Source organism: Mycteria americana, unplaced genomic scaffold (assembly GCF_035582795.1).
Source record: "Mycteria americana isolate JAX WOST 10 ecotype Jacksonville Zoo and Gardens unplaced genomic scaffold, USCA_MyAme_1.0 Scaffold_54, whole genome shotgun sequence".
NCBI classification, from domain to species: domain Eukaryota; kingdom Metazoa; phylum Chordata; class Aves; order Ciconiiformes; family Ciconiidae; genus Mycteria; species Mycteria americana.
Genome location: NW_027445640.1, coordinates 893,071 through 912,724, shown reverse-complemented (window position 1 = coordinate 912,724; position 19,654 = coordinate 893,071). Strand labels below are relative to the sequence as shown.

The 19,654-nt window shown below is 56.3% G+C and overlaps 2 protein-coding genes across 3 annotated transcripts; both read left to right on the top strand.

Moving 5' to 3' along the window:
* The first annotated feature begins 2,737 nt into the window (after positions 1–2,737).
* LOC142404024 (Golgi phosphoprotein 3-like) lies at positions 2,738–9,302 on the top strand. The gene is made up of 5 exons (XM_075490427.1): positions 2,738–2,930; positions 3,602–3,796; positions 7,927–8,058; positions 8,232–8,346; positions 8,856–9,302. Exons 2-5 carry the CDS (start codon positions 3,614–3,616, stop codon positions 9,281–9,283), a joined length of 858 nt encoding a protein of 285 aa, XP_075346542.1. The 5' UTR covers positions 2,738–2,930; positions 3,602–3,613; the 3' UTR covers positions 9,284–9,302.
* A 1,837-nt stretch (positions 9,303–11,139) lies between these two features.
* LOC142404021 (alpha-endosulfine) lies at positions 11,140–18,356 on the top strand. 2 transcript variants are annotated; one of them, XM_075490424.1, is made up of 3 exons: positions 11,140–11,326; positions 14,668–14,894; positions 16,657–18,356. In XM_075490424.1, exons 1-3 carry the CDS (start codon positions 11,270–11,272, stop codon positions 16,703–16,705), a joined length of 333 nt encoding a protein of 110 aa, XP_075346539.1. In that variant the 5' UTR covers positions 11,140–11,269; the 3' UTR covers positions 16,706–18,356. The 2 variants fall into 2 exon arrangements, with proteins under 2 accessions (XP_075346539.1, XP_075346538.1); XM_075490423.1 differs by having other exon boundaries at positions 11,166–11,326; positions 14,668–14,793.
* Positions 18,357–19,654: the final 1,298 nt, after the last annotated feature.

The following is a 19,654-nucleotide window of genomic DNA, read 5'->3' as shown; positions in this document are numbered from 1 at the left end:
ACTGGTAGGTTCTTCTCAGAAAAAGCTGTGGGGTGAATACTACCATTCTAGAAATAAGTGCTCTTCATTTACAGTTAGGAGGGGAGATTATGTGTCAGGGGCAAGGAAAATCGTACCCTTCCTGTCTCCGTTCAGAAAAGCTCGTCATTAATTTTTAGTGGAGGTTGGGGAAGAGTAGTTGTGTAAGGATTCATAATATGCAGCTCAATCGTTGCCAGTAGTTTTCTCCTAAACTAATAGTTGCCTTATTTCTATAAAGGCTGATGGAAATCAAACTTGAGAGCATGCAGAATTAATTCCTCAGCAGAATGTTCTAAAGAAATCCAAAAGAGAAATTGGCCCGTGTCTTAAAAATATCTGTGTATGAAAGCTGCATGCAAAAAAGGGCTATCAGTTTGCAACAAATTCATGAAGTGGAGATGTTAAATTCAGAATATAGAACAAGTAGATTCAGTCTTTTTGTAAAGTACTGCTTACTGCAGAATAGAGGTTTTTTTACTTCCAGCCCCAGGGTTGTATGCAGTATTTTTTGGTATTTACTGCTGTGAAGAAAAAAACCCATCATCATGCTGTATGCTCACTATCACTGTATCTTTCTTTCAAAAAAAGGTTTTGTCAATGAACTTAATACTAGAATTTAAACAAAGCGCAGTTGCTTTAAATAATCACAAGCACAACAGAGCTGAAGGCTAAATTCTCATCTTTTCACATGTGTGCAAGTCAGAAATAATTGGATTAAACTCAGTAAGACAAGCCTGTGTGGTGCTGAGCCCCCTCTGTTGGTATGGGGTGCTCCGCTGTTGTGCAAAGCCCTCCAGGTGCCACCTAGCTCTGACTGTCTGCAGCTGGGGCCACCGTGTCGGCTCCAGCCGCTCACAGAATTGGACTTCAGGTGTTGCCTCTGCGGAGGGAACAGCCTTCATTACATTCTCTTGAAGCTGTGATCCCCGGGAGGTCTTTCTGTTACAGCATAAATGCAGCCCAGCCCTCCTTCAGTCATTTGGAGGGAGGGTCAGTTCTCCCAGAAAAGTGCTCCAGGCTTAGCACCTCAGTGCTGGGACCATGTAACAGCGAGGTCGAGCCAGGTGCTCCACACGCTGTTTCAGGCAGTATCTTCTTCAGGGTGGGCTTTTCCCATGTTAAACTTGCTGACGCCATGGAGCGGGGTGCAGTCTGGGCAGTGTGGCAGCCTGTCATGCCATGTTTATTTTCCCTTGGCAGGTTCATCACCTTGAACTCTCATCTAGTCAAGATGTGCTGCCAAAAAGGAGGAAGATCAGTGAGCCAAAGGAGCAGTTTTAGATGCTCGTCTCCCTGCTGTTTGTTTACAAAGTTCTTCTCCACACCACTTCCATTTTGTTGTTTAATGTGAATGTTCATATTTACATCCCTTTTAGGGATCTTTTCTGTTCTATTTGTAGTCAAAATGGAGTGTATTTCAAGGAAAGAATCTGTCAAGAAGCCCAGCTGAAGCAATCGGAACTTATTTTTTGTAGGAGGTCATACCCCATCAGACAGATGATACCTGAGTAGTGGTGTAACAGAGAATTTCTGTAATGAAGGTGATTTGGGGGAGTTGACTCCTGCTGATAACATGTTTAAATCCCGATGGTGGTTGCGTAACGGTCATTACCCACAACACAAGGTTTAACCGGTAACTTTGGGCTGTATTTCAAAGCTGAGGAACTCCTTGTCCAGAACCTGCCATACAGGGCACGCAACCCCTCAATTAATTTCCAGAGCTTTACTCTAGTTAATTTCCAGAGCTTTACAGGGCAGGGCCAGGAGGGCTGTGCTGTTACAGCAATATCGTGTCTTTTGCCTTTGCTACTGGGACAGCTGGGGGGCTTGGTCCTTTGCATTTCTTCCAGACTGAAGGTGCCAGACTCGAATAAGAAACAAGCGTTCTTCACACCTTCAATTACATCAGTCATGCCAAAAATGCAGAATTTCTGTACAGCTGTGATGAGACATATGTATGTAATTACAAAGTATTGATCTGTGGCAGGTGTCTATTGTGATGCTGTGAGCTTATTTGAAGAAGAAACTTGTATGTATGTAAAATGATTAATTGCAGAAGTTGGACGTGGTGCTGTTTCTTTTTCTAACAAAAAATTGTTAATTTTTCCTGTGCTGCAAATGCGTTGGAGTAAAGCTGTTTTGGCATGGTGAGGAGCTGCTCTGGACACAGCTAAACCCTTTTTGACTTTTAAGAATGTCTTTTTACCATTCCTCTATTAAAAAAATGTTAACATTTACTTGCTATGTGTGTTTCTTTACCGCGGGGATTGGGGTACATTTCGGGGCCTCACTGAAAGGCGGGTGACACTCGGGAGCTCCGCGGGCCGTGGCTGCTCGGTCTCGCCCCAGCTCTGGGTGTCCGGGGCGCGGGCGGGCGGCGCGGGCGGGCGGCCAGGGCGAGGCGGGAGCGAACGTGGCCAAAGAAGTGGAAGCGACCGCGCGGGGCCGGCGCCGCCCGAGGGACGCGCGTTTCTCGCCGGGTCCCGGGAGTTCACAGCGATCGCGGCCGTTGCCTCGGGCCGAGGTCGTTCGTGAACGCGCTCAGAATGGAGCCGAGAGCCGCCCGCTCCTGCTGCCACTGCAGCCGGCTCCTCGCCCGGCTCCGCCCGGAAAGCGGGACCCGCCGGGGGCGGGGCGGGGCCAGCACCGGCTGCACACGCCGCCTTCCTCCCGGGGGGGGGGGGGGGAATCCCGCCCCCGCCGGCCCGGCCGCGCTCGTTGGAGGCTGCCGCCCGCCCGCGCTGCCATTTGCCGGCGCGGCGCAGTGGGCGGGGTTACCGGAGCCCAGGAAGGCGCCGGGCCGCTCCCGCCCTCCCGGCCCCACCAGGAAGCTTTTCCGTTCCCCGGCCCCGAAGTTTGATCGCAGGGGAAGGAGCGGGGGAGGTTTGGGAAGGACCCGGCGAGCAGGGGTGAGACCGGCGGAACCGGGGGAGACGCGATTCCGGGTTTTGTTTCTCAGTCCTGAAACTCGGTGTGGGGGGGCACGGCCGCGCTCCCCCATGTTTGCTGGTTTTGCGCATTTCGCAGGGGAAAAGTTGTCGGATCTCGTTGCTGCTGCGTGGGGTTTAGGGTGCCGGTGGGCGGCTTGGGGTTGCAAACCTGAAGGCGCAGCTCGTTAACCCCCGTGACGAGGCGAGTGTCGGTTGCAGGCAGGTGGGTTGCACAGGGGGGAGGTGAGAAAGAGAACGTGCAAATGAAGGTGCTCTCTATGCATCGCCGCGGGACGCTGCTGGGTGTCCCACATCTCGTCTGGGTGTGGGACCTCATCTCTGTTGTGAGTACGCAGCCGGGAGGTCCCTTGGGTGAAAGGGCTCGGCTGTGGCTCAGATCTCCATCCTCTTCCTGAACGTGCAGTCGTCTCCTCGAGCATATCATTAGGTGACAGACGGCCGCTCCCCATCAGTGGCTCTTGTGCAGCCATCCTGGGAAGGGTGAGCCGAAAATTCCTGGGTAGAAAGCACGTGCGTCCCTTTCCTTGTCTGTGCCTCCCTGGGGCCAGGGTTTTGGGTCTTGGGGCTTAGCGCTGTCGTAGTCTGTTGTGTTGAAAAACAGGGCAGACCTTGGTTCTCTGTGTGCCCAGCCGGAGGTGGAGATGACAACACTAACGCACCGAGGACGGCGTGCTGAGGCGGGAAGGAACTTGGACAAGAAGCCTGACAGCGAGGAAGATGCGGCTGCGGACAGAGACCTGAATGACGATGATCCCGATGACTCCAAAGATATCCGCCTCACACTCATGGAGGAGGTGCTGCTCCTGGGGCTGAAGGACAAGGAGGTAAGGCAGGCGTCTCCAATGGCTGCGTGTGCAGCGGTGGCAGCGCTGCCTTGGTGTACCTGGAGGTGAGGTTCTCAGTGAGCAGTGAAGGGATTGTATGAGTAGAGGAACTCAGAGGAGAATCCTCTTCAACAAAGTCAGCCTGCTTAGCTCAAACCACCTTCACCTGTAGCTTAAACTAAGCTGTGGAGATTGCTTATGAGTGCCATCCCACCAGCTCTGCCACAGGAACTGTAAGAAGCGGCTGGAGGCGAGGGGTGCCTTTGCTATTGTGCTACTGCCATTTGCAGAGCAAAGCTGGGCTTGTTCTTTGCCAGGGCCAAAGGCATGGGGTAAAAGGAGCCTCACCTTGTGCATCAGATGGTAAATGTCCTCTTCCCTGGCCCAAGTGCACTTTCCCATCAGCTGAAACACAGAGACATGCTGAGTGCTGTTTCCACTTTGTTAAAAATGGATGTGAAAAATGGCAGGGGCAGGTTTTGAGAGAAGAGGGCAAGGCGAGAGAAGGCAGCTGGGCCAGGAGTTGAAAGCAGGTGCAGGATGGGTCTGAACACAGCAATGGCAAAGGAGGTAGGAGCCATGTCTCCATGTTTTCAGGCTGGTAATTTCCTCAGCTGGGCAGGAATGGCATCATGCAGCTCCAGGCTTGCGGGGAGTGGGACTGGATGGGAATCTCTTTGCTGGGCACTTTGTCTTGCCCACGTGTGCCGGTTTAATGGCTTTCCTTGGCAGCAGTGGATGAACTTCACAGCCAGTTATTTTCAGGGGGTTGTTCTCTGCTGGAAAGGGACCCTGGTCAAACTGAATTGTTTTGTGCTTATCAGCTGGTAGGAACTCATTTCTCAACTCTGCCTAGAACGAGCTGTGGGGGAAAGGAGAAGACATCTTGTGTTGAATTCTCTGAGCTGCTTGGCTCTTATCAGCCTTGTCTTCTTTAGTGCATGCATCATCTTGATCTCTTTGGGGGAATCTGATGCTGCTATTCCTGTCAAGCAGATGGGGAAATCAAGACCAGGGGAAGCTAGCCAGTTGCCCAAAGTGCTTCGTGGGATGATAATGGCAGAGGAGAGCCTTAAACGCAGGTTTTTCAGCTCCAGGAGCACTCTTCCTATGACCCTGTCTCCCACCCTGAGGAAAGGAGACACTGTGGTTGTCAAAGCTGTGGTAGATGGGCCACCTTCTCTTCATCTGTTTCTCTGGGTTGAAATTAAGCCCTTGTGAGGTACCTGAACTTCTTTTTCCCTAGGGCCCTGCTACTGCTGAGTTAGTCTGAGGTGGTGTGTTGCTCTTACATAGACCTGCTCGGGCCATGGCTTCTGACGTGAGCCACGCTTGCAGATCCGGCAGGGAAGAGCTGCGGGTTGTGTGAGTGACAGAGGCTTGTAGCTGTCCTGTTTAACAAACCCAGATAAGATGTAGGACTTGCTGAGCCTAATAGGAAGTAACAGGAGAGCTGGGCTATAAAGAGAACATCACGCAAATAATTTTGGAGCAAATATTTGAGAGCAGCCTAGGAGCGTGGCATGGTCTGCTTTCTTCCTGGGCTACGTTTAGGATTCTTGGCTTGGTTAATGTATTCCTGGGAATGGTCCTTCAGCCACCAGGAAGTCAGGAGAGCACAATAGATAAGGAAAAAACTTGTCACACTTTTTTTTTTTTTCTCCCCCCCTATCCTGCCCTTCCGCATTCCTCCATCTCAGAAGGAAGACCAGAGGCAGCAACAGCCTGGCGGTGAGCTGGGCTCCCAGACGCTGGGTTTTCCCAGCTCTGTTGTTCACTCATGGTTTAATGATTGGAAGAAAATAAGACCATTTTAGCCAAATCCAATGAGCTCACAGCGTAATTTCATTATTTTAAGTATGAGTCTGTCCATCTAGGAGAAGCTGGCTGCACACCAGTCTGGCATTTGTAACCAGTCTGATTCCAGAAGCTGAAAGTAACCCAGGAGGTTTTGGCTTGTTTGATTTCAGACCCCTTGAAATTTTCTAGGGGTAACATGCCTTCTAGCCCAGCGAATTGGAACTTTCAGTCACCTCCACACCCTTTTCTGGAGAACTTGTTCCTAAAGGGCACGTGCGAAAAACAGTGCGTCTCCCATGGACGTAAATCAGCAGGGCAGGGATGACAGATTGCTTTGTCTTTCCTTACAAGGAAATTAAGAAAGCAAATAAAGATTTTAATTTCTTTTATGGTTCTCTGTGCTATGCAAGCTGAGCAACCTGGTGTGCAGATGCACTGTATAAACAGACACGCTGGGCACAAGAGTTAACCCATACGGATTGTAAAACCTTCCATGTCGGAGAGCTGCGTGTTCTCAGCCTCTTTTCCTTAGGAAAGGGGCTTGCTAGGTTGCTTTGTCTGCAGTCTCCTGGTAGCTTTTAGACCTGCTCTTTCTCTCCTCCCCCCCCATTCCCTCCAGAGAAAAAGAGCAACAAAAAGGGAGTTACGAGCGGGCCATAGCGTTTCTGGTGTATCAGCATCCCCCTGCAAATAAGCACGTTGTGACTTTGCATCCCACTTGGCTCACCCTTCCCTTGGGCCCATCTCAAACACCAGTGCCTGCCCCATTCCCAGCCCCGCTGCCTGCCTGGATGAGCCTCTCCCTGCAGCCCTGCCTGCTGTCTGCTTGCCCTGAAATCCAAGGACTGCCACCCTGCGTCTGTGCCACGACGCAGCAGTCATCGGACTGGAACAACTGGGCTTTGTTCTAATCAGGGGATAAAAGACAAGTGGAAGAAGGGAACGGAGAGGTTGCCTAGGCTGTCCCGTTGCTTCAAACCAGGATCAGCTCTCTCCTGAGAAGCATCAGTTGAATGTTCTTAAACCTCAAGGGACAGAGACTTCCTTTCCCTGCCCCCTCCCTCCAGGGGCGAACCATTCCTGGGCTTTCTTGCCTGGACAATTGTTTCTTCCTGGTGCCAGCTCCAATCTCTCTGGCTACAATTTTAGCCCAGGACTCTGTCCCATGCACAGTGGAAGCGGGAACTGGCCATTCCCTTCCTTTTTGCTGCTGCCTTTTATGTGTCTGACCCCCCCTTATCCTATTTTCCCTCCGTCTTCTCTTCCCTGGACCGAGAACCCTGATTCAGTTGCTGATTCCTTGTGGGTCGTATTTTCCAGACCTCTGCACCTTCGTGTTGCTTTACCAAATGCCTTAACGATTTTGGAGCTTGCACTTCTTGGGATGAGGACCACGTCCCGTTGCGGGCTCAGAGAACAGGGCTTGGGGCCAGGTGTGGAACATGCTGCGTCGAGCAGATCTGGTCAGCAGCAGCCCCAGCGCTGCCCCACTGCTGAGACCTGAACTGCTGCACCCCAGCCCCAAGGTGCCCACTCTGGGGGAAGAGGTGGGATGTATTTTCCCGTCCTTCATCCCTGGCTGGAAATCTTCTCTTCCCTTGCAGAAGTCTGTGGGCGGATTTGAGTGAGGGGGGGTGATGACGGTGGGGTGGGTGAGGGGCTGCGGAAGCTTTTGTGCCCTGTGGTGGGAGCTGGGGCTTGCTGCAGCCTGCGCCCTGTGGAATGGTGCTGTGGGTAGTGGGGAAACTTCTTCACGGGCCTGACGAGCAATTTATTTGTACAGCTAATTACTCTCGGGGCATACCTGGAGCTGGTGGGGGCTTTCTTCAAGGAGAAGAGCAGATTTCACCTCCCATTTCCCCCAGGCATGTCTGCAGCAGGCGCTGAGGCAGGGCAGAGCAGAGCTCATGTTGCTGGTTGCAGCCCCACAGCAGCAGCAATGTCCTTCTGTGGCCAGGGGCTTGCCAGGGGAAAGGGCCCTGCTTTTCTTATTCTTCCTCGGACTTCTAACAATCCGGGGTTGGGCGCAGCCACCTGGCCAGTGCTAGGGTGTGTCGGGTGGTTGTGGGTGCAGCGTGACGGGCATGGCCTGAATTGCTCAATGTTTACAAGGAGGTTTTGTGCAGGGATGGGGTTAGTTGGGGCTGCCGGGCGCTTTTCCCCTCGTGGGGAAAGCACCTTTCTCCCTTTGGCCTGGGAGGCAGAGCTGTTAAAAGGAGGTGGGAGAGTCATCTGGGCAGGGGCAGAGCAGGCCGGGAGGGGTGGGGGGCTCAGCAGAGCTCCCCTTCCCATCTCTGTTCTCCCCTTTCCATCCATCTTCTCTCTCCCAGGGGTACACCTCCTTCTGGAACGACTGCATCTCTTCAGGCCTGCGGGGCGGCATCCTCATTGAGCTGGCTCTGCGTGGCCGGATCTGCCTGGAGCCACTCTCCATCAGGAAGAAGAGGCTGCTGGAGAGGAAGGTGAAGGTGCCACAGGAGCTGGGCTGGGGGCCCGACAGGCTTCGGGGCTCTGTCCACCCCAACCAAGCCCGCTGGCAGCAAGCTTTGCCAAAGCAGCGCTGTACACCAGGGCCGGTGCCATTCTTTCAGGTCTGCGTCCAGCCTTATGCCATGTTTCCACTTTGTCCTTCCAGGTGCTCTTGAAGTCAGATGCGCCAACTGGTGACGTTTTGCTGGATGAGACCCTCCGACACATCAAGGCCACAGAGTCCGCAGAAACAGTGCAGACCTGGATAGAGCTGCTCACTGGTAGGGCCAGTTAGAGATGCCATCTACCCAGCTCCCTTGGGGCCCATCCCTGCCACCTGTCCCCTCTCCATGGCTTGGCCATCCCCTCGCTTCACTGGAGATGGGCAGAATACTGACAGCAGAACAGGGGAAGACTGAATGTGAGGACAGGGAATGGTTTTCCAGGTCTTTTTTGTTGGGAGCTCAGTGGAAGACTTGGACCTTGCTCCACACTGCCTCTTTTTTCATGAGTCTTCACAGAGTCTGATGCCCAAGGTCCTGGGTAGAAGGGGCTTTCCAAAGGGATCTGCCCCAGGCTGCTGCGCCCCGTGGCTGCTGGGAGCTTTGCCAGTTTGGACTGATGGGAGAAGTGGATCAGAGTCAGGCCAAGGGGAGGAAGAGGGTTCCTGCGGTGGGGACTGGTGTCCATGCAAGTACAGATGATCCTGGGCTGGAAGCAGCCTGGGCGCTGGGGTTGGGCGGCAAAGCTGTCACTGCCCCAGCATTGAACAGGGTCTCCTCTCCTGCAGGGGAGACCTGGAACCCCTTCAAGCTGCAGTACCAGCTGAGGAACGTGCGCGAGCGCATCGCCAAGGCGCTGGTGGAGAAGGGCATCCTCACCACGGAGAAGCAGAACTTCCTGCTCTTTGACATGACCACCCACCCCATCAGCAATGCCACTGAGAAGCAGCGCTTGGTGAAGAAGCTCCAGGAGAGCATGCTGGAGCGGTGGGTGAACGATCCCCACCGCATGGACCGCAGGACTCTGGCTCTCCTGGTGCTGGCCCACTCCTCAGACGTGCTAGAGAACGTTTTTGCCAGCCTGGCAGATGACAAGTACGATGTGGCAATGAACAGGACCAAGGGCCTCCTTGATATGGACCCTGAGGTGGAAGCGGCCAAAGCCAGGGGCGCAGAGATGATCTGGGCTGTCCTGGCAGCCTTCAATAAGTCCTAAAAAGCTCCTGAACCCCCCCCCCCCCCCCAAACCAGGTGGAGGAGCCTCACCCCCTCAATGTGAGGCCAGGGATATTTGGGCATGGAGTTCTTGCAGCAGCGGGTGGGCTCAGCTTGGGGAGATGGGAGAGGGGTTTGCTCTCCCCTCTCCAGGCAGGGGTGGGAGGGTGAGAGCACACCTGTGTGGGCAGGTCCCACACTCTTCCAAAGGCTGGTGCTTCCAGGGAGAGGTGGTGGCGGCTCTTTGCTCCCCTTCCAGCGCTCCTTGCCTGTGGGCTTTCTTCTCAGGCCAGTGCAGAGCTGGGAGGTGGCAGAGCCCAGCCTTGCCTCTGCGTGCAGGAACCAAGCTGTTCAGATGGGCCAAACCACAGCAGAAACGGGGTTGCGGAACAGCCTGTGCTCCCTGTGCGCTCCTGGTGCGCCGGCTTGTCCAGCTGCCTCTGTGGCCCCCTCTTCCACGCACAGGTCTTGCCTCTGAGCTGCCTGGGCAATGCAGATTCCCATACAGGGCACAGCAATGTTCTCCTGCGGCGGGGTGGGGGCAGTGGAGTGGGCAGGGGGGCGGTTTGGGGATGTCCGGCAGCTGGGACCACCCCACGTGCTGGCTGGCACGGGGCAGCTGAAAGCCCTTGGCACGTGTTGCTATGGAGGAGCAGCTCTGCAAAGACCGTGGAGCCCTGCCCTGGGCTGTGCCCCTGCTTTCTAGTAAGAGTTAAACTGTGACTTCTTCTTTTTTTTTTTTTTTTTTTTTTTTTTTTTTTTTTTTAAATCCCCCCCTTCTTCCACTACCTTAATCTTCTGTAGTTCATTTAAATGTATTGCTCTGCAGCCCAAGGGAGTCCTGGATATTGAAATCTGTCGTCTGTAGCTGTGGTGGGTCCAGCTGCCCTTTCTAATAATGAGGTTTGCATTTGAAGGGGTGCTGGCAGTGCTCTGGTGAGGCAGAGGGAGTCCTCTGGGTCCCTGGAGGTGCTGGTGGCACTTGTGTCATGAACTTGCTGAGTCTCAGCTGCTGCTCCCTGCCTGCACTGAGTGCTGTGCCTGCAGGCGGTGGGGCCGAGTGCCATCTCCTGCCCCCCTTCCTGTGTAGCCCAGGCGTGGGGGGCACCTTGGGCTGCAGGTGGCACCAGCCAGGTGGCATCACCCCGGGATCCACTTGCCTCCCCACGGGCCTGTCCCCTCCCGGCCCTCCATCTGCCTCGGGTTCCCGAAGGCTCTCCCATCCCCTTCCACGTGGGTGCTGCCAGGGGGTCCCCGAAATCCGTGGGTGGGGGCGGCCCCCTCCTCGCACAGGCGCCTCTCCCCCGCCGCGCCTCGAGCGGGGCCGGTGCTGCAGCGCGGTGTGCTCCCGGGGCCCGGCGGCACCCAGCACACACGCAGCCGGCCGGGGCAGGGGTCCCCGCTGCCAGTGGGGGCTGGGAGCGGGCAGGTGAGGCAGCCGGGGAGGGGGGCAGGAGCCGCACCAACTCCCCCCGCCCCGGGCCCTGCGCTGGAGGTTTCGCGCTGCTGTGGGTGCCGGACCCCGCCAGCAGCTGCTCCAGCCCCGGCAGCACTGGGGGTGGCCGTGGGGGCCCCGCTGCCAGGCCCCGGCTCCCCGGGGGGAGGAGGAGGGCGAGGAGGGCCGGGCCGTGTGAGGGTGTCCCCGGCGTCGCCTCCCGCTCCCGCGGCGGGAAAGCGCCGCGCTGGGCGGGGCCGGGGATGCTGCAGCCCGGGCCCCCTGCCCCGCCCACGTTGTGCTGCCTCACTTCCCACGGGCCAGTGGCCGCGCCAGCCGGGGCGGCCCCGCCCCGCCACTCTCCCCGCCTCCACCGCGGGCGCTGGTTGGTCAGGTATGATGTCACCGCGGCCGCCTCCCTATGCCTATTGGGCAGCGCGCCTGTCAGTCAGCTGAGGCGTTAGGGGGCGGCGGTGGCCATTTTGGAGCAGAGCGCGGGGCCGGACGTAGCGGAGGGAGCGCGGGGCGCGGAGGGAGCGCGGAGCCCCCGCCATGGCAGCCCCGCTCGGTACCGGCACCCGCGCGGAGGAGACTGGGCAGGAGAAACAGGTGGGGAACCCTGGGGCGGGCCCGGCCGGCTCCCATTGGCTCGGCCGCACGTTGGTCTTCACAGCCCTGTGCGCGGATTGGTTAGTCTGTTGTCCTTCTGATGAATGCTGGTGTTTCATTGGATGTGGGGCTGGTGGGGGTTGGACTTCCGGCAGGAGTGGTGGGATAGCTTGGTCTCGATGGTGGCGTGGGGGGGTGCGTGGGGGCTTGTGGGATACTGGGGGGCACTGGTGGGAGAGGGCTTTGGGGTGAGGGGGTGCTGGGAAGCGCTGGCATGGGGGGCTTGTGGGTATTGGGGAGTACCGGAATGGTGCTTACTGGGATGGGAGGGGGCTGGGGGTTTCCTGGGGAGTGCTGGGGCGGGAGGGGGAGCTGGCGGGTGCGGCCCGCGGGGGTGTCTGGGCGGGGGGCTGGGGGCTGCCCTGGGGTGCGCCCCGCTGCTGAGGGGCTGGGCCTGGCTGCGGGCTGGGGGGAGGGCTGTGTGGTTCGGGGGGACCCGGCTGCCCCATCAGCAGCTGGGTGAGGCCCTTTCGGGGCAGGGGCACGGGCACGCCGGGGTGCCGCAGCCCCCCGAAAACCGGCGTTGGCTTCAGCCTCGCCAGGTTCCCCCCTTGGACCACCGCAGGGACTGAGTGGACGAGCGATGAGCCCTAGCTGTGGCTTGTTGCTGGCCCCGGTGGGGCAGAGCTGCCTGCAGGCATCGGGGGAACCAGGCTGGCATCGGAGAGCGGGGCTGGGCAATGGTTCCAGGCGGCTCAAGCGGCTGCTGCATCCCCGGGTGCGAGCCTGAGCCCCCACGGGGCAGTCGGACGCACTCCGGGGTGCAGGCAGAGCTGCTGCCTTCCCCCGCTGCCGGCCACCTTCAGCAATCCCCCTGTGGCCAGCGTGGCCTTGCTTTGACGTCGCAGCAGGAGAAGCTTTTTCCACTTCCCTGGTGTTAATTTAGCTCTGGGGGTGGGCGTAGGAAGGAGGCAGTTGTGCTGCCTTTCAGGCACTGAGAGAAGGTGGTGGGCGCTGTTCCATGGTGGAGGGACATGATGGGAGGCACCGCCGTGGGCAGCCCCGGGGTCTGCTGGCAGGTCTTAAGGACGCTGGCGCGGTGTTGACTCTGCCAGGTGCTGCAGAAGTGGTGCCCACGAGGTGGGCAAACAGCAGGGTGCAGCGATGTACCCCAGACAGTGTGGGAGAGACTGGGTGACAGGAGCCAGTGGTGTTTGCAGCTGGGCAGGGAGGAAGGAGACTTGGAGATGAAGAACTGAGGAGATCAGGCTGAGATGATGGAAGGGTTGTGGGGGGCAAAGCTTCAGCTCCTGCTGCCAACCCCCCCCCTCGACCCATCTGATGTTGGGGCTTGTGGGGTGCCTGGCTCTGTGGCAGGGCTGACTGGCGTGCACTGGCCGCGGCTCTTATTCCTGGAGCTGTCATGGAGACGGGTAAGAAGAGCCAGGCTCCTTCAGGCTGTGTGTGGGCGAAGCCCTGCAGCATGCAGGAGCTGAAGATCGTGACGAGACTCTCAGCACCTTCCCCCGCCTTTGCTCCCCCCTTCGATCTCCTGGGGACCCCCATGGATGGGGGCGTGAGGAGGAGCCTATGTGGCTGGGGCTCCGAGTGGGATGTGCCAAGCCTGCGCATCATGCTGCTGCTCCCAGCTCCAGTTGTCCCAGTTGTGACTGTCGGGAGCTGCCATTAACTCAGGTTTGCTTTGTCTTGTCGCGATGCAGCCAAGGAGCTGTTCCGTGGCAGCCTTCGCGTGCGTGCTGTCACAGCTTCTGGGGGGAGAAGCCATGCTGCAAAAAGCTTCTTCCCCGGGTCAGCCCCAGTAGAAGATCACATTGGAAACCTCTTGCAGTGCCAGCAATGCTTTCCAACCTGGGGGCTTGCGGGCTCCAGCTCCGCTCTTGGCCACCTGGGAAGGGAAGTCCCGGCAGTCGAACACACAGGAGCACGTCCCCTTAACATCACCAGGCCGAGCTTCAGTGCCTCATCCTTGGGGAGTCTGGGACTCCCATCCCACCTGCCTCCACCTTGCATGATTGCCACCTTCATCCTGCCAGCTTGCTGGTCCTGTCCGATGCCGAGGGCTTTCCTGTTTCACAGATGGGGCAGAGGCTTGTGGTGGCAGTGTTCTGGCATGCTTATTTTATGGAGTGTGTCATCTCTGGTGGGCTGGGAGAGGTTCAGGGCCTCAGCACTGGGGAGAAGATGCACATGGCATCCATCGGTGCAGCTGGGCTGGCAGGAGCAGAGCTGCTGCTGCCAAGTCTGCCAGCATTGTCCCTGCTGGAAAGGGAACAGGGATGAAAAACACCCCTTGCCAACATCCCGTGAAACAGCAACTTGCACTTGCGTGGTGGCCTGGCCCCAGGTGGCTGCTGGTAGAGGTGGCCAGCAGTGACGTGTTCCTGTTGGAGCTGGACTGGTGGCCAGCCAGAACTCGGCCTTGCTGTGGGTGAGGCTCTCCAGGCCCTGCTAGGACCCTGACTCCTTCCCACCCCAGACTGAAGCTCCTGTCCCCAGGCCTGCAGCCCTTCCTTGCAGATCCCAGAGAGGCTGGTGGTTGGGGAGCAGGTCCCAAGCCCTGCACTGGGAACCCCCCTTTCAGGCATCATTGCTCAGCTGATGCTTCTTCAATAGCTGGGTTGGGGGGGTGTGTGTGTGTGTGTCTCAAAGCCCCTGCAGAGGGACCAGGCGACAACCAGGGCCTGGCGCCTCCTGCTGCAATTGGCCCCAGGGGTCCCAGGCTTCAAGTGGGCTGGGTGCCTTCCCGGAACATCCTGAAACTCCTGTGGCTGTGAAAGAGGCACTAAAACGCTGCTTTGCTGCCTGTGCCTGTTGTCATTCCCAATAAATTGGTTTTGGAGCAGAAGGGTTTCTTCCATCTCAGCTGTACTGCAACGGGGCGCAGCAAGGCTGAACCCTCCCAGCACTGCAGTGCGCTGCCGGAGCCTGTCATGCTGGGCAGCTCTGGACTGGTGTTTGTCGATGCTGGTCTGACCTGTTGCTGGTCAGGGGAAGACGCTTGTCCGGTAGCAATTTGCAGTGATGTTTTAAGCCCAGTTTGCAAAGCCAAATGTCACCTGCAGGGGCTCCCGTCTGGGAAGGAGGCAGGGAGAGGGTCTCAGCCTATTTCCACAGGTACTGGAGGCAAAAGCTGTTTCTGGCTGGGAAGGTGTTTTTGTAATATTCTCTGAGTGCGTCTGGGTTTTCCAGGGGATGACACCTTCCTTGGCAAGCCAGGTGCTGGGGTTTGGACGCCCTGCTGAATATTGTGTTACGGCATCACAGGTGTGTGTGTTTCTGTGGGACTGAAGGGCTTTCTGCCCCCCCTCTTTGTTTTTCAGGACACACAAGAGAAGGAAACCGTCACCCCTGAGAGAGCAGAAGAGGCGAAACTGAAGGCCAAATACCCCAACCTAGGCCAGAAGCCTGGAGGCTCCGACTTCCTCATGAAGAGACTGCAGAAAGGGGTATTTTTCTTAGCCATTGCTCGTCCGCGTCCTCTCCTCCCTCAATGGCACAGGCAGCCAAGCTCTAACCAGGACAGAGGAGTCACACCAAAATTCCCCAGGTCAAAAAGTCTCTTGAACCCATGGGCCAGGCTCCTTTCAGTGCCTGCGCTGGACATGGCACCCAGTGGGCACAAGCCCAAAGCAGTGAGGGCTGCTGTGGTCAAGTGAGAAGGTCTTGTTGCTCAGAATCCAAAAGCTGCCGCTTCTTGGGTGGTTTTGCTCTACGTGTCTCCCCCAGCAGTGGATCCCACCCTGTCCTCCAAACCCTGGCCCGAAACCTGGGGTCTAGAGGTGAAACAAGTGCATAAATCCCCCCCCACCTGCTGCTGTGCTCCCCTGGGGTTCAGTGGGCCACCGAGATGCTGCTGGCCTGAGTTTTTCTCTCTGGTCTGCACTTTGCCTTGTTCTGGGCTGGTGCAAAGGGCACTGAGAATGCCAGTGAGTCAGCTGGCAGCATCTCCATTGCTGGCACCAGTGTAAAAAGCCAACTGTCTGACTGTGCTCCCTGGAAATGTAATTAAATCCTTCTCCATCTTGTAGAAGAGCCATCTGTAGCCTGCTTGGGTTGTCACTGCTGGCTCTCCTCCTTGCGGAGGCTGGTGCAGAAAACGTAAATCCCTCCTGAGCTGCTGGCAGCCAGTGGCTGCGTGCCTTCCCCAGCTCTGAACACACGGTGTCTCTGTGTCACACTGCGCAGCGTTTGGCTCTGTCCTGCTGCTTCCCTTTCAGTTTGTATTGACAGCTGTCCCCTCTGCCTGAGCAGCTGCTGTGCACACTCGCTCTCACTGTTGATGTGATCACCAGGACTGTTTTAGGTACCAGCTCTTAAAGCAAGCACAGAAACGAGGGTTGTTTAATGCCTTGGTGTGGAGGCAGGGAAGGGCTTTTGGTTGGGACTGGGCTCATTGGGGCTGATGGTGCATTGGGGCAGAACTGGGCTCTTCAGAGCTCCTTTTGCCCAGCAAAGCTCTGTCTGTAGCATCAGCGCAAGCTCTGCTTTGGTGTTCAGCTTTTCCTATGCTGCTGTGGGGGGTGAAGCAGTACCGTGAAGGAGCACAGAGTCCCATAGTGATGTATGTGATAAGGGAGAAAAATGCCCTTTGAACCCTGGGTCGGTGGTGCTGTGCAGCAGGGAGGTGTACTCTGGGCGTGTCTTCGCAGGCATTTCCCTGCGTCATTTCGCTTGTTGGACAGTCTGGCGAAGGCCTTGGCACCGACCAGGCTGTGCTCCCTGGGGAGAAAATCCTGCCTCTGTCACACTGGCTCATCAGCTTACCAAACCAGAATGAACTGTATCAGCAAACGTCCCCTGGGTTTGCCACTGTAGCTGAGCCTCTGCCTGGAGACATCTGCTGATGTGGCTGTGCCTGCGTTTGGCTGTCTGGGGTCTCTGGACCAGGATTGAATCCCTGTCACCCTGAGTGTGGTGCAAGGGCAGAGCAGGACAAACCTGGTCTTTACCCAGCAAGCGCCACACCAAGCAGTGAAAGTTCACAGGCTACAAACACCCAAAGTTGGGTGAAAGGAGGAAAATGTACCTTGGTGTCTTGAGTCAGACAGGCAGCTGCGATGGGGCAAAGCTTATTCCAGCTGGGGCAGGTCGGAGTCCCTCTGGGGTTTGTGGGTGGGTGCTAAAGGTCTTTTAAATCGGGCCAGGCTCCCTTGCTTGGATTTTCCCCTTGCATGATGTTTTGGTGACTTGGTTTTGAGCAACCCCAGCAGCTCCTTAAAGGATTGTATTTGTGGTCAGGTGTCTGTATCTCTGCTGTGTCCCCACACTCCTGCAAATCAAAGTAACCCAAATTCCTCTCCCTCTTCCAGCAAAAATACTTCGATTCTGGTGACTACAACATGGCCAAGGCAAAGATGAAGAACAAGCAGTTGCCAACTGCGGGGCCAGACAAGAACCTGGTGACAGGAGATCACATCCCGACACCTCAGGACCTCCCGCAGAGAAAATCCTCGCTTGTAACCAGCAAGCTGGCAGGGTAGCCTGCACTCACAGGCTGGGTTTTTTCCTATTTTCTTTTTTTCTTTTGGCTAAATGGATTGAACTTCACTGTACCATAGGGACGGGAGCACCAGAATCCACATAGTTATTTGAGTATTTACAGCGAACACACACCAAAACCGAGAAGGCGAGCAAGAGGTGTCAGTAGCCTGGGAGGCACAGGCAGATTTGATTGGGCCGTTCCTTTTTAGCGAGTGGGTTTGCTGCCTTAATTTTCATGCTGTTTGAAACCATCCTCGCTTGCAGAGCCACTGAAGCGCTGCCTCCTCGCTGGGAGAGTCGAGCGGCCCCAGGAGAAGCAGGAAAGTGCTCAGAGGTGTCGCTTGCTGTTTGCTTGGTACCGGGTAGGAGGGGAGAGCTTGGAGCTGTGGTGTGTGAATGCTTTTCAGGTGTTGGGTGTCTGCAGAGGAAGAACTGGCTGGGCAAAAGGTGTACTACATGATCTGGAAGTTTAGTTAGGTGTGTGCGTTAGAGCTGCTAAGTGAAGAAATTAGCTGATACACAAAAAATTACGTGGCTGTGTTGTTGGGCTGAACTGCCTGGGATCTGTCCCCTGCTTGGACAAAGCAGCTGAGCTCACAGGAGGGGAGGATGTGTCTGATGGCTGTAGGAGGGGGGACGGGCAGTGTTTGAAACAGTCCTCATGGCTTGGAGCTGCGATGAGGCATTTGCTGTTTCGGGGGTAGAGCCCCACCACAGCTGCACCCAAGTGTGGCTGTGATGGAGGGGCACAGTGTGAGGCTCACAGCTGCCCCAGAGGGTTTGGGGACAGTTTCTCTCTCCCTGGTCAGTTCTGGCCAGCGAGGCTGTCTGCCTTGGCAGAGGTGAGAGACAGCTCCTCTCCCGGCTGCTGGGTAGGTGGCAAAAGGTGGTGAGCTGAATCCCACCAGCAGCAGGGCGCTTGGGACACTGTGAGAATGTGGCCAAGCAGGCAGTCAGAGCCCTGTCTGGTCACATGCAGCCCCTGCCTCATGCCCAGACTTCAGTGCTTACAAAGTGGGGGCCAGCAGCAGTCAGTGAGACAGATGTGAGCTGTTGGAGCTGATCTCTGGAGGGAGAGAGGCAGGACTGGGAATAACCACCCCAGAAGGGAAAAAAACACCAGAGACAGAGAGTGTGGAGATTAGGAAGAGAGGAGCATAGAGGCAAACCTGTGTTGACATCAGGCACCCCAAGGTTTGATTTCTTTCTTTTCTTTTTTCTCCCATTTTTTTCTTCTTGCCTTTAGTTTGTTCCAGGCCGGGGGTGGGGGTGGGGAACCACAACAAAACAAAAAGTTGGTGTGATGGCTCCAGCCTGCAGAACAATGTGCGTGCTCGGTGCATATACTGTCCGCTCCTCACGCAGCGGAGATGAAGCGGCCTCCCATCCTGTGCAGCAGAAGGTCTTGGCATACCTGTGCCAGGGCAGTGCTAAACCTGCCCGGTTTAGGCCCAGTTTTGAAGGCATGTGGGCAAAAGGAAGTCGAGAAGTTGAGTGGACTTTTTCTTCTTTTTTTCCTTTTTTTTTTTTTTTTTTTTTTTTTCTTTAGGGATTCCCATCAGGTCAGGAGAAACCAAGGCAGGGCATGGCTTTCCTTACATATGTTCTTGGCTGGCTGACTCAGGCTGTCTTGAGAACCTGTTTCGTGCTTTCCTGCTGCTGGCTGGAGCAAGGAACGTGGTATTGCTTCCCAGGAGAGTGTTTGCTAAGGGTGTGCTCAGATGCTTGTGTCTGCCTTCAGGTAGTTTGGAGTAAACCAGCCAGAGCTCTACTCATCAGGGCACTCTGAGCAAGGGGCTCCGTTGCCGGCCCCATGGCCACGGAGGACAGTTTTCTCTTTGTGGAGCGGGCAAGGAGTGTAGTGGGATTGAGGGCTGCCCACTTGGTACCATGGGTCCGTGCTTTGGTCTCCGTTACCTTTCCAGACCCTGAGTGACCTGGCCAGGGTGGCGCTGGCAGTGGCTGTGCAACCTCCTTGGATGTTCTGTTGTCCCAGCCATGTTGTAAATAGATATGAATCATATATATAAAAAAAATATATAATTTTTTACATGTTCATCTCTCCTCTCTTCTAAAGTGCTATGCTTGCTTTTTTTTAAAAAAAAAAAAAGGAAATATAGTGAAGAATGCAAGAGGCATTGCAGCTTGGGGGCTGCCTGTGTGCTGAGAGGGGGCAGAGGGAGGGGACAGCTCTCGAACCACAGCTTTCCTGGTTTTCCGGAAATGCCAGGCGTGCTTGCACAGGAGGGGAAGTGATTGTGACAACACAGGATGAGAACCAGCAAGAGCAATTCCATACAAGGGTAGTAGCTGTGGAGCAGAGTTATTTCCATTCCACCCCCAGAGCCAGGCAGGCAGCGAGGGAGTGATGATACTGTCTGCCCCACTGCCCACCTCTCATGGGAAGGGGTGCAGTGGGAACTGCCCTGGATCTCGGAGGCCTTTGCATTCTCATCCTCTGCTCCTTGTAAAATATTACTACAAGGATGAGGCTGGTAGCGGTGGGAGGCTCGATGTCCCCAGGGCTGTTGGGGTGAACCAGCAGGAGGAAAGACACATTTAGCACCAACTGTTGGGGTGCTGAGGGACTTGTGCAGCTTGAGCAAGGCCATCAAAGTGTAGCCGTGGGGTGGGATGGGGCACAGAGGGAGGGCTTTGGCTGGCTGAGCCCATGCGGGGTTTTGTTGAGGCGGGGAAGGCAGGTGTGGCCATGCTCCTGCACCCCAGGGATGGGCACCGGGTGGGAGAAGGCACATGGAGAGACCCTGACGGGCCTCGGCGAAATTGCTTAAAGTCTCTGCCCTTTCTTCCTCCTCCTCTTTCAGG

Excerpts from the sequence above, each read along its gene's own strand:
- LOC142404021 (XM_075490423.1), top strand. The coding sequence starts at position 11,270 with ATGGCAGCCCCGCTCGGTACCGGCACCCGCGCGGAGGAGACTGGGCAG. Across the intron at positions 11,327-14,667 it reads AGACTGGGCAGGAGAAACAG|GACACACAAGAGAAGGAAAC; the intron begins GTGGGGAACCCT and ends TTTGTTTTTCAG. Across the intron at positions 14,794-16,656 it reads TGAAGAGACTGCAGAAAGGG|CAAAAATACTTCGATTCTGG; the intron begins GTATTTTTCTTA and ends TCCCTCTTCCAG.
- LOC142404024 (XM_075490427.1), top strand. The coding sequence starts at position 3,614 with ATGACAACACTAACGCACCGAGGACGGCGTGCTGAGGCGGGAAGGAAC. Across the intron at positions 3,797-7,926 it reads TGGGGCTGAAGGACAAGGAG|GGGTACACCTCCTTCTGGAA; the intron begins GTAAGGCAGGCG and ends TCTCTCTCCCAG. Across the intron at positions 8,059-8,231 it reads AGAGGCTGCTGGAGAGGAAG|GTGCTCTTGAAGTCAGATGC; the intron begins GTGAAGGTGCCA and ends TTGTCCTTCCAG.